The sequence below is a fragment of the Gopherus flavomarginatus genome, chromosome 1 (genome assembly GCF_025201925.1).
Source record: "Gopherus flavomarginatus isolate rGopFla2 chromosome 1, rGopFla2.mat.asm, whole genome shotgun sequence".
Classification (NCBI taxonomy): Eukaryota; Metazoa; Chordata; order Testudines; family Testudinidae; genus Gopherus; species Gopherus flavomarginatus.
Window position 1 is genome coordinate 330,250,681 of NC_066617.1, and position 12,049 is coordinate 330,262,729.

Genomic DNA, 12,049 nt, shown 5'->3' on the forward strand with positions numbered 1-12,049 from the left:
ATTTGTTGAACTGTGACTATTTCTCTTTCTTCTCCATCTCTCTGACTATCTTTTGGCATGCACTTGTTGTAGTGTTGACATTAGCAAGAAGTAGTCTATGCTATTTTTATTTAAGTTTGCTATTTGCACATATGTGGAACAGATGAGTTGTTAGAATGAAAAGTAGAGAGATTGTCTAACATCTAACTTCCTTCAAGACTGTACTAAACATGGTTTCTTCTTCAAGTGCTTGTTCATGTCAGTTCCAGTCAGGTGTGTGCATGCACATGTCCACGGCAGCCATAATATTTTCCCCCAGCAATATCCGTCGGGTCGGCCTGGGTGCCCCCTGGAGTCGCATCTTCATGGCACTCGATTTAGGGCCCTGCCAACCCACCAGTTCCTTCTTACTGCCGGTGATGGTTAGCTGGAACATCCCTTGCTCTTGTCTTGACAAACACTTTGGCAGTGTCTGTGTATATTGTCCTTACAAGTAGTTAGTTTTGTATTAGTTTAGATTAATTAGAGTTAGTTTTAAAGTTTTCTTTGGGGGGGGGTCCCCCTTATCGCTCTGCCAGCATCGGGGCATGCTGCGGTCTCCAGGTTTCAGAACCTGCCAAGTCTGCTGCAAGTGTATGCTTAGAAATGATCCACACACTTTGTGTTTGAAGTGTTTAGAGGAGATCTGTAAGGGGTTTCACACCAGGATGTTGACGGACAGGGATCAACACTTGAAAAGCCTTCTGATGGAGGTTGTGCTCCATCCCCAGTCTGACCCTGGGTCAGTGGATCCTGCGCCGAACATCTCCTCCTCAATGCACAGCACCCTGGTGCCATCGATATGGGAATTGATGCCGGGGAAAGACTCTCCTAAAGACCCCTGGCACCACCATGGCCTAAAAGAGAAACTTAAAGAAAAGATCTTCTGGTGCCTATAAATGTATTTGGTGGTCCAATAAAAAGAATGCAGCATCTAAGGCCCTGCAAACACTTACACGTGTGCTAAACCAGGGGTTCTCAAACGGGGGGTCGGGCCCCCTCAAGGGGTCACAAAGTTATTACATGGGGGTTGCAAGCTGTCAGTCTCCACCCTAAACCTCGCTTTGCATCCAACATTTATAATGGTGTTAAATATATAAAAAAGGTTTTTTATATATATATTTTTAATTTATGGGGGGGGTTGCACTCAGAGGCTTGCGAAAGGGATCACCAGTAAAAAAGTTTGAGAACTACTGTGCTAAACTTTACTACTATGAGTAGTCCCTCCAAATGTAAGCATGTACATGAGTGTTTGCAGGATTATGTCCTAATATGCTGATAAACTGTTAGAATTTTTCTGTCGATTTCTGTTAGTAATGCTCTTTTGACTATATTGTCCTTTATAATAAGCCTTCTGCTCTGAGTAATTTAACAGTGCTGCAGCTCACTGTCACTTCCATATTATCTTGGATTGTATGAAAAATCAAGTATGTAAATAGAAACATAGTCCTAATCACATATTGTAGAAAACCAAATGTAGAAAAATGAAAATTACATTACTCATGTTTGGGTGATGGTGCAGGTCTAGGGAAAGGAGGTGCCTCAGAGTCCTAGGAATCACCCCCTTTTTATATTCTTCCTTACCTCCTTCATCCCTCAATTATTATGATTGCTCATATATTGAAAAGTGAGCTGGATGTTGCTCCCTTCAAAGACAGTAGTTGCTGCTCTCAACGGAGCTGGAGAGAGGGGCTGCTGCAGAATAATACATGGGACTCCATACCTCCGATATCCCCCAGCCCAGAGCCCCTGCATTGCTTCTTGCTTGATTTCAGTCTGAAAGTTACAATGTGATCTTATCCCCTTCTTCATATGTTGCATTACTGCTAGACTGCTGTGTTAATCCAGTTTGTGATAGTTTAATAAGGTAAACATTTATAATTTGACATTTTAAAAATTGTGTTTGAGTATGATAGTTGCCCTCTAAAATAAAATTCAGAAATGCCTATTTTAATTTAAGCAAATTGGAGAAAATCACACTTTTTGAAAATATATTGAAACATATTTTAGACAATGACCTATAATTATTTTCTACATTCAAGTTTGGAAGCCATAAGTATAATATTAAAGCTAGAGTGAAGCATAAAATTATTGTAATAACTTGGAGGTTATTTTGCTCTCAGGAACTGATCCAGAATGCAGAAGATGCTGGTGCCACAGAGGTTAGGTTTTTGTATGATGAGACTCAATATGGAACAGAATCTCTCTGGTCGAAGGACATGGCACAATACCAGGGTAAGTATATAATTTTTAGCTCAAGTTTTCTAATATGTGTGTGTGAGTCCCAATGGTTCAGTCGTCTGCCATTTATGCCCTGTAAGGCACACATTGAATCCGTGCATTCAAGGGCAGAATTTGACCCTTATGAACAAATATTCAAATTTGGGTACAGCAGATACTTTGCACAAATCCAATAGTTAAGTGGGCCAATAACCAATCTGCATGCACAAATTAAGCCTGCTAGTAAGTCTACAATCTTAGTGCTTTAGGCTTAGGTACCTCAGAAAGAGTTAGTGATAAGTATTTGTATGGGAGTCATTTAGGGGAAATCCCAAGGTGTTGAAAGAAGTGATAGTGTTGGTAAATCATTAGTTTAACTCTCCCAGTACCCCAGCATGATAGTAGGAGGCCCTGGGTTGAAAATGACAACACTCCTAATGAAATCCAGGAAATGCTAGTTGTTACCTTAAAAAAAAGAGGGGGGGACAGCCTTTCAAAGAATTTTTAGTTAAATATAAAAGCTCCCGCTACTGAAACTGCAACAAGCGTGATTCTTTGTAGTTCCTCAGATAAATACTTAACTGCAATGTGAAATTCTTTTGTACTCATATCTCAAGTTAGTGGTAATATGCTTCTGACAGTTGGTGTTTCTTTTTTTTTTTTTTAATCCTTCAACCAGAATGAGGCCCTGTGTTTTTCTTTGGGCTAGGTAGAGTGGGAGGAGGACACTTGAGGTTTAAAAAAAAAGATCTGTGAAGGAATTTGACTGGTAGGTGAACAACAGGTAGGACTAGAGAAGCAGTGTTATATGAATGACAGGTTGGGGAAATTGTACTGTAACTTTTGCCATATTGCATATTTGTTTATATAGATTTGTTTTTCTCGCCTTTTAGACTGTACACAGTTTAGGGCATGGCCTTCTATTTTTGGGCAGTTCCTAATACTATGGAGCCCCAACCAATGTCTTTAAGTGCGCTTAGAATACAAATAATAATAAGACAATAGTGCTTCGTAGATTTCAAGTTGGAATCTGAGAATAACTTGCAGGTTGGGTCTAAGAAGTCTCACTGAGATCTGACAAAATGACTGAGGCAAAATACTCTGAACTAACATTTGTATAGTCTTGTATACTGGCATCACAGATCTGAGAACTTTCTGAAGAGCTGTTGGTGTTTGGGGCACATGAATATCATCTCATGACTGAACAATTGGAGCTGAGGTTATAAAAGAGCTGCCCAAACTGCCTAAGCAGCAAAGAATCCTGTGGCACCTTATAGACTAACAGACGTTTTGGAGCATGAGCTTTCGTGGGTGAATACCCACTTCGTCAGATGCATGCATGCATCTGACGAAGTGGGTATTCACCCACGAAAGCTCATGCTCCAAAACGTCTGTTAGTCTATAAGGTGCCACAGGATTCTTTGCTGCTTTTACAGATCCAGACTAACACAGCTACCCCTCTGATACCAAACTGCCTAAATTCTCTAAGGTTTTTAATATCTTAGTATTCTACCTGAAGTCTCATTCTTACCTGGGGGAAGCTAGACTTTATACCTTAGAAGTCAAAAGTGCTTTTTGCTTTTATTTAGATAGTGCTAGTTCACTTAGGAAATTACCTAGACTTTTTAAGCTTTGGGGATTGATTTAAAGGGCATGCAATTTCCATACAATGGCTTTTTGAGTGGATTAGTATGAGCATTGGGATGGTATACATTAGCTAAGTTGAAAATACTTGAGAGTGGGCTTATTTTGGAATATTGTGAAGGTTGCATATTAGAATCATAAAATATCAGGGTTGGACGGGACCTCAGGAGGTCATCTAGTCCAACCCCCTAGGAGAAGAAATACTTTGGTACCAACATTAGTGTCAGTGATAATATTGGCATCAGGTGGTCTTGAAGGCAAAGGTCCCTAGTATGAGTCTGGCTCCAGAGGGACAACTGGGAGGAGGCTTCTCTCGGAAGAGATGGAGCAGCCTCCCATTGAAGAATATACTGATAATACATTTCCGGAAGACCAAATTGGGTGTTCTTTAGTCTCTCGCCCAATGAAAAAAAACATTCCAGAAGCACATGGGGAGAATGGCTAATATCCTACAGTTTATAGATTCATAGATTCTAGGACTGGAAGGGGCCTCAAGAGGTCATCAAATCCAGTCCCCTGCCCTCATGGCAGGACCAAATACTGTCTAGACCATCCCTGATAGACATTTGTCTAACCTACTCTTAAATATTTTCAGAGATGGAGATTCCACAACCTCTCTAGGCAATTTATTCCAGTGTTTAACCACCCTGACAGTTAGGAACTTTTTCCTAATGTCCAACTTAAACCTCCTTTGCTGCAGTTTAAGCCCATTGCTTCTTGTTCTATCATTAGAGGCTAAGATAAACAAGTTTTCTCCCTTCTCCTTATAACGCCCTTTTAGATACCTGAAAACTGCTATCATGTCCCCTCTCAGTCTTCTTTTTTCCAAACTGAACAAACTCAGTTTTTTCAGCCTTCCTTTGTAGGTCATTTTCTGTAGACCTTTAATCATTCTTGTTGCTCTTTTCTGGACCCTCTCCAGTTTCTCCACATCTTTCTTGAAATGTGGTGCCCAGAACTGGACACAATACTCCAATTGAGGCCTAACCAGCACAGAGTAGAGCAGAAGAATGACTTCTTATATCTTGCTCACAACACATCTGTTAATGCATCTGTCACTGAGTCTTCGGGCGATGCTCTGGAACTGCTCCCCACAAAGCCAGTCAGGACTTTGGGGAGCCTCCTCTCCTTTGGAGCAGACTGTTTTCAGGGCAAGAAGCTCACACGGCTTCACCTTCCTGGGTCTGACCTTGGAGCATTCAGCATATGCCCCTCCATGCACTTCCCACAGTGAGTCCGCCCAGGCGGGGTCCTGGAGAAGTCAGAGGGTTCTGCACGCACCCCCACTTCGCAGTCAGAGGTGACTCTTAGCCAGCCAGTAAAACAGGTTTATTAGATGACAGGAACCCAGTCTAAAACAGAGCTTGTAGGTACAGAGAATGGGATCCCTCAGCCAGGTCCATTCTGGGGCCCAGCGAGCCAGACAACCCCGTCTGCCCTCACTTCCCATCCCCAGTGAGCTCCAAACTGAAACCCCCTCCAGCCCCCCGTCTGGCCTTTGTCTCTTTCCTGGGCCAGGAGGTTACCTGATCCCTTTGTTCACCTTTAGCCATCTCCTTGCAAAGGGGGAAGGGCCCAGGCCATTTGTTGCCAGGAGATATAGTGTCAGCCATTTATGCACACTGGAAACTTAAGAAATGCATAGGGGAAACTGGGGCACCCACGCAATATTCAGAGGAAACATTAAGAACAGTCACACTTCGTCACAGCGTCCCAGAATCATGTTTGCTTTTTTTGCAACAGCATCACACTGTTGACTCATATTTAGCTTGTGGTCCACTATGACCCCTATAAACACTTTCTGCCGTACTCCTTTCTAGACGGTCTCTTCTCATTTTGTATGTGTGAAACTGATTGTTCCTTCCTAAGTGGAGCACTTTGCATTTGTCTTTATTAAACTTCATCTTGTTTACCTCAGACCATTTCTCCAGTTTGTCCAGATCATTTTGAATTATGACCCTATCTTCCAAAGCAGTTGCAGTTCCAAACCCTCTCAGTTTGGTATCATCTACAAACTTAATAAGTGTACTTTCTATGCCAATATCTAAGTTGTTGATGAAGATATTGAACAGAGCTGGTCCCAAAACAGACCCCTGCGGAATCCCACTTGTTATACCTTTCCAGCAGGATTGGGAATCATTAATAACTACTCTCTGAGTATGGTTATCCAGCCAGTTAGGCACCCACCTTAGAGTAGCCCCATCTAAGTTGTGTTTGCCTAATTTATTGATAAGAATATTATGCGAGACCATATCAAATACCCTACTAAAGTCTAAGATATACCACGTCCACCACTTCTCCCTTATCCACAAGACTCGTTATCCTATCAAAGAAAGCTATCAGATTGGTTTGACATGATTTGTTCTTTACAAATCCATGCTGGCTATTCCATCACCTTACCACATTCCAAGTATTTGCAGATGATTTCCTTAAATACTTGCTCCATTGTCTTCCCTGGCACAGAAGTTAAACTAACTGGTTTGTAGTTTCCTGGGTTGTTTTTATTTCCCTTTTTATAGATGGGCACTATATTTGCCCTTTTCCAGTCTTCTGGAATCTCTCCTGTCTCCTATGGTTTTCCAAAGATGATAGCTAGAGTCTCAGATACCTCCTCTATTAGCTTCTTGAGTATTCTAGGATGCATTTCATCAGGCCCTGGTGACATGCAAGCATCTAACTTTTCTAAGTGATTTTTAATTGTTCTTTTTTATTTTATCTTCTAAACCTACCCCCTTCCCATTAGCATTCATTGTGTTAGGCATTCCTTCAGACTTCTCGGTGAAGACCGAAACAAAGAAGTTATTAAGCATCTCTGCCATTTCCAAGTTTCCTGTTACTGTTTCTCCCTCCTCACTGAGCAGTGAGCCTACCCTGTCCTTGGTCTTTCTCTTGCTTCTAATGTATTGATAAAAAGTTGTCTTGTTTCCCTTTATTCCTGTAGCTAGTTTGAGCTCATTTTGTGCCTTTGCCTTTCTAATCTTGCCCCTGCATTCCTGTGTTGTTTGCCTATATTCATCGTTTATAATTTGTCCTAGTTTCCATTTTTTATATGACTCCTTTTTATTTTTTAGATCATGCAAGATCTCATGATTAAGCCAGGGTGGTCTTTTGCCACATTTTCTATCTTTTCTACCCAGCGGAATAGCTTGTTTTTGGGCCCTTAATAGTTTCCCTTTGAAAAACTGCCAACTCTCCTCAGTTGTTTTTCCCCTCAGTCTTGATTCCCCTGGGACCTTATCTATCAGCTCTCTGAGATTACCAAAATCTGCCTTCCTGAAATCCTTTGTTACTGACTGTGGTTTTAGCACCAGAAACACCTTGTGTACTTTTTGACATTATGGAATGGCAGACAAAGGGCAGGGTTGTTTTCCTTAATTCCCAGGTTTACTCAGTCAAACAGAAGATATTTGACTCTTTCCAGTGTTGTCCCCATCAGTATCAGAGAGAACCAGTTGTATGTATCTCATGTCCTTGGAGGGTTATCACTTTTTATTGTAGTACCCCTCTGCTGATTCCATACTAGTCTGTGAAGCCTAGAAACTCTCGAACAGTAGCAGGGTGTCCATGACTGTTGTCTTGGGTAGAGAATGTCATAAAGAGGATGCTATTGGGAGAAAAACATATTCCTCTGCTTCTTTGGCTTCTGAATGGCAAATTATCTCACTGTTATGGACTGTTATGTCCAGATATAGCTGTGCTTTTAATCCTATTCTGGACTCTTTACTGGATGACGGGAAGCAGCTAAGAGCTTTGTTCTTCTTCGAGTGATTGCTCATATCCATTCCAGTTAGGTGTGCGCGCCGTGCGTGCACATTCGTCGGAAAACTTTTACCCTAGCAACTCGGTGGGCCAGCAGGTCGCCCCCTGGAGTGGCGCCATCATGGCGCTTGATATATACCCCTGCCGGCCCACCCGCTCCTCAGTTCCTTCTTACCGCCCGTGTCAGTCGTTGGAACAGTGGAGCGCGGCTTAGCTGACCTCCACTTCCCTAGCTACTCGTAGTTCTCGTATATAGTTATGCAGTTATAATCCTTTTATATATATATTTGTATACTTATACGTTTTTTCTCTGCTAACATAGTTAGTTTAGTAATTGTTAGCAGGGTTCAGGAAGTAGCCCCTTCCATGAACCCGGTGCCGGAGCTCATGCACGGCTCACCGGGTTTTAAAATGGGCTCGGCCTGCCAGAAGCCGATGCCGAAGGGAGATCCACACGACTCCTGTTTGAAGTGCCTCAGGGAATTGCACTTGACAGCTAAGTGCCCCATTTGCAAGGCTTTTAAGCCGAGAACAAAAAGGAGCGGGACTTTCACTTACCCCTCCACCTTCGGCGCCGAGCGATGATCAAGCGCTGGCAGAAGCGCCTCCTCGGCACCGGACCCCGCTGGTACTACCAAGGCCTTTCGGCACCGGCCGTCGCCGGCACCGAAGTCGACTCGGCACCGCTCCCTTCCTCCGAGGTCGAGAGAGCCTACAATTCCTGCTGGTGCCTGACGGCTCCCCGGCACGCGCCGTGGTTGAGCCCCCTGCTCCTGCTGCTTCCGTGCCACCTGCATCGCAGCCAGAGAGCTCGCCTAAGTCGGATTGCCCGGCACCGACACCTGCAGAGGCACCGATGACATCGGCACCGTCGATTCCAGTCCCCCAGGGCAATTGAATCCGGTGCCTGACAGCTCCCCGGCACGCGCCGTGGTAGAGCTTCTGCTCCTGCTGCTTCCGTGCCAACTGCACCGCAGCCAGAGAGCTCGTCTAAGTCGGATCGCCCGGCACCGACACCTGCTGAGGCACCGACGACGTCGGCACCGTCGATCCCGGTCCCACAAGGGCCGTAGAATCCGGTGCCTGATGGCTCCCCGGCACGCGCCGTGGTTGAGCTACTGCTCCTGCTGCTTCCGTGCCAACGGCACCGCAGCCAGAGAGCTCGTCTAGGTCGGGTCGCCTGGCACCAACACCTGCTGCGGCACCAACGACGTCGGCACCGTTGATCCCAGTCCCACAAGGGCCGTAGAATCCGGTGCCTGATGGCTCCCCGGCACGCGCCGTGGTTGAGCTACTGCTCCTGCTGCTTCCGTGCCAACGGCACCGCAGCCAGAGAGCTCGTCTAAGTCGGATCGCCCGGCACCGACACTTGCTGCGACACCGACGACGTCGGCACCGTCGATCCCGGTCCCACAAGGGCCGTAGGATCCGGTGCCTGACGGCTCCCCGGCACGCGCCGTGGTTGAGCTACTGCTCCTGCTGCTTCCGTGCCAACGGCACCACAGCCAGAGAGCTCGTCTAAGTCGGATTTCCCAGCACCGACGCCTCTGAGGCACCGACAACGTCGGCACCGTTGATTCCAGTCCCATAAGGGCCGTAGAATCCGGTGCCTGACGGCTCCCCGGCGCGCGCCGTGGTTGAGCTTATTGCTCCTGCTGCTTCCGTGCCGACGGCACCGCAGCCGGACAGCTCATCTAACTCGGATCGCCCGGCACCGACGCCTACCGAAGCTCTGACGACCTCGGTACCGTCGATCCCGGTCCCACGAGGGCCGTCGAATCCGGTGCCTGACAGCTCCCCAGTATGCACTGTGGTTGAGCCTGCTGTTCCCTCCACGCTGGAGACGTTACCAACGGCGAGGGATCTCATTGCCATGACAGAGTCGATGCTGCCTGACCCCGGCACCGCCGGTGCGGGTGATACAGTCTCTTCATGTGACCGTCCTCTGTCAACACAGCAGAGCGGCACCGTTCATGATCATGGTCCCGCAGACAATCCAGATCCTGTCGGCACGCCCGACACCACTTGTAGTCCCGGTGCTGTTTTCCTCATCGGTACTGGTCGCACTCGCTGCACCGGTCGGTATCCCGTTCGCCGACCTGCTATCGGCACCGTTCCGACTCCCGGGTCCGCGACAGGTACCTTGACTCCTGTAGCCTCTCCCCGAGCCTCGAGATCTCGGTCGACCTCCAGGCACCATTCTGGTTGTGGGTCTGAATCTCGTTCCAGGTACCGTTACGCCTCCCGGTGCTGGTTCCCGGTGCCGAGTTGGGCAAGGTCCGATAGAGTCAGAGACTCTGCCTGTGCCTTCTTTTAGTACCTCCATGGCCATCCGGACACGCATCTGTGTCATCCCACATGCGCAGATCTTATGCTCAGGACCACGATTCTGATATGATGGCCAGCGGGCGCCAGCCCCGAAACCGAAAGAGGCTTGGCAAATGAACCTGTTTGGCCGCCAGGTGTACTCTGCAGAGGCCCTGCAGCTCTGGGTAGCAAAGCAACAAGGCTTGCTTAGCTGCGATAATTATAGCACCTGGGTGGAGGTAGTTTAGTTTATGGAGTTTCTCCCTCAAAACTCCCGCCAAGAGTTCGCTGCCGTCTTGGAGGACGGGGGGAAAAAGGTACCCAGAGCGTCCCTCCAGGCCTCGTTGGACGCAGCAGACTCTGCAGCCAGGACTCTGGCCTTTGGTGTCGCCATGAGGTGCATCTCATGGCTTCAGGTTTCAAACCTCCGGCCGGAGCTGCAGTAGGCCATTCAGGATTTACCCTTTGCTGGCAAGCGGCAAGGACAGCCCCAGGCTGCCAAGCCTGATGGACAATAGGGTCCTAATGCGCTCTCTCAGCATGCATATGCCAGCGACCAAACGCAGGCCTTTCTGTCCCCAGCCGCCATACTCTGTGCCTAGCCAGAGACAGGACTTTGGCAAACGGCGAGGCCAAGGTGGTCGCAGACGAACGTCAGGACCCCTAAAGAGCCAAGGTCAAGGTCCCTCGCAATTACCACTGGGACCAAAGACGAACCTTCCAGGGTGCGCCTGAGGGCGGTGTACCAGTCACAGGCCGGGATCCCAATCCCGCTTTCTCCTGGCGTGGCCCCAGTTAATTTCAGATCACTGGATCCTGCGCACGGTGGAGCATAGGTACCACCTCTAATTTGTTCCAGCCCGGTCCCCCTTCAGGGACCCCTCTCACGAGCAATTCCTCGTACAAGAGGTGCAGACGCCGATGGACGAAAGGGGCAAGGGGTTTTACTCCCGTTATGCCCTAGTCCCCCACTCGAACGCAGGTCTCAGACCTTCCTAGTTCTGCACGGACTCAACCGGTTTAGGATAAGGTTGAAGTTCCGCACGGTATCCCTGGGAACCATTATTCCATCCTTGCCTCCTGGGGGCTACTATGCCGCCCTAGATATGAAGGACGCGTACTTTCGCAACGCCATCTTCCCTCCGCGCAGGAGATACCTCCGCTTTCTAGCCAACTGTCAGTACTTCTGGTTTACGGCCATAGTCGCCGCCTACCTTCGCTGATGTCGGATATGCGTTTTTCCGTATCTGGACGATTCGCTTATCCGAGGAGACTCTGAGACACAAACCACTCAGCGCGTGGGCATCGTCACGGTCTTATTAACAGGTCAAAGCCTGATGATTACTATAGAGCAATCCACTCTGGTTCCCACGCAGAGGTTGGACTTCCTAGGAGCGATCCTGGTCTCCTACCTAGCCGGAGCCTGCTTATCACAACTGCGGTTTTAGGTGATGGCAACAATCATCTGAGGTCTGCAGGCTTTCCCAACGACCTCGGCTCGTACTTGTCTCAGTCTCCTGGGTCCATGGTTGCCCGCAAGTTTGTAACCAAACACGCCAAGCTCCGCCTCCGTCCTCTCCAAGTCCGGCTCACCTCGGCGTACCACCCGGACAGGGAGCCAATGGTCATGGTAGTCACCGTTCCCTCGAGCACCTTAGGCTCCCTAGAGTGGTGACTAACCCACTCCCTGGTGTGGGCAGGGATGCGGTTTCATCCGCCCCAGCCCTCACTGCCCCTGACGACGGACGCGTCATCTCTCTGCTCAAGTGCTCATGGTCACTCCGAGCTTAAGGCCTTTGGTCTTCTCGGGAACTGGCATTCCACATCAATGCCCCAAAAATGAGAGTAGTCCGCCTGGCGTGCCAGGGGTTCCAGCGGCAGCGGCGAGGCCGTTGTATCTCGGTGTTTACAGCCAACACAGCGGCCATGTGCTTCATAAATATCCAGGGAGGGACATGGCCCTTCCCCCCCCTTTTTTGTCAGGAGGCCATCCATTTCCGGAACTTTTGCATGGCCCACTCGATGGAGCTGGTGACGTCCTTTCTCCCAGGCGTTCGGAACCTCTTGGCGCTTTCACTCAGCAGGTCTTTCCTGTCTTACG

The 12,049-nt window shown here is 48.0% G+C and overlaps 1 protein-coding gene across 10 annotated transcripts in view; it reads left to right on the plus strand.

The window, feature by feature from the left end:
* Positions 1-12,049, plus strand: part of SACS (sacsin molecular chaperone) — a 138,046-nt gene that overhangs the window by 70,197 nt on the left and 55,800 nt on the right. For all 10 annotated transcript variants that reach the window (XM_050937076.1, XM_050937073.1, XM_050937078.1 and 7 more), the window contains one exon: positions 2,142-2,253. In XM_050937076.1, the coding sequence (XP_050793033.1) occupies positions 2,142-2,253 (112 nt within the window). The remainder of the gene's footprint in view (positions 1-2,141; positions 2,254-12,049) is intronic.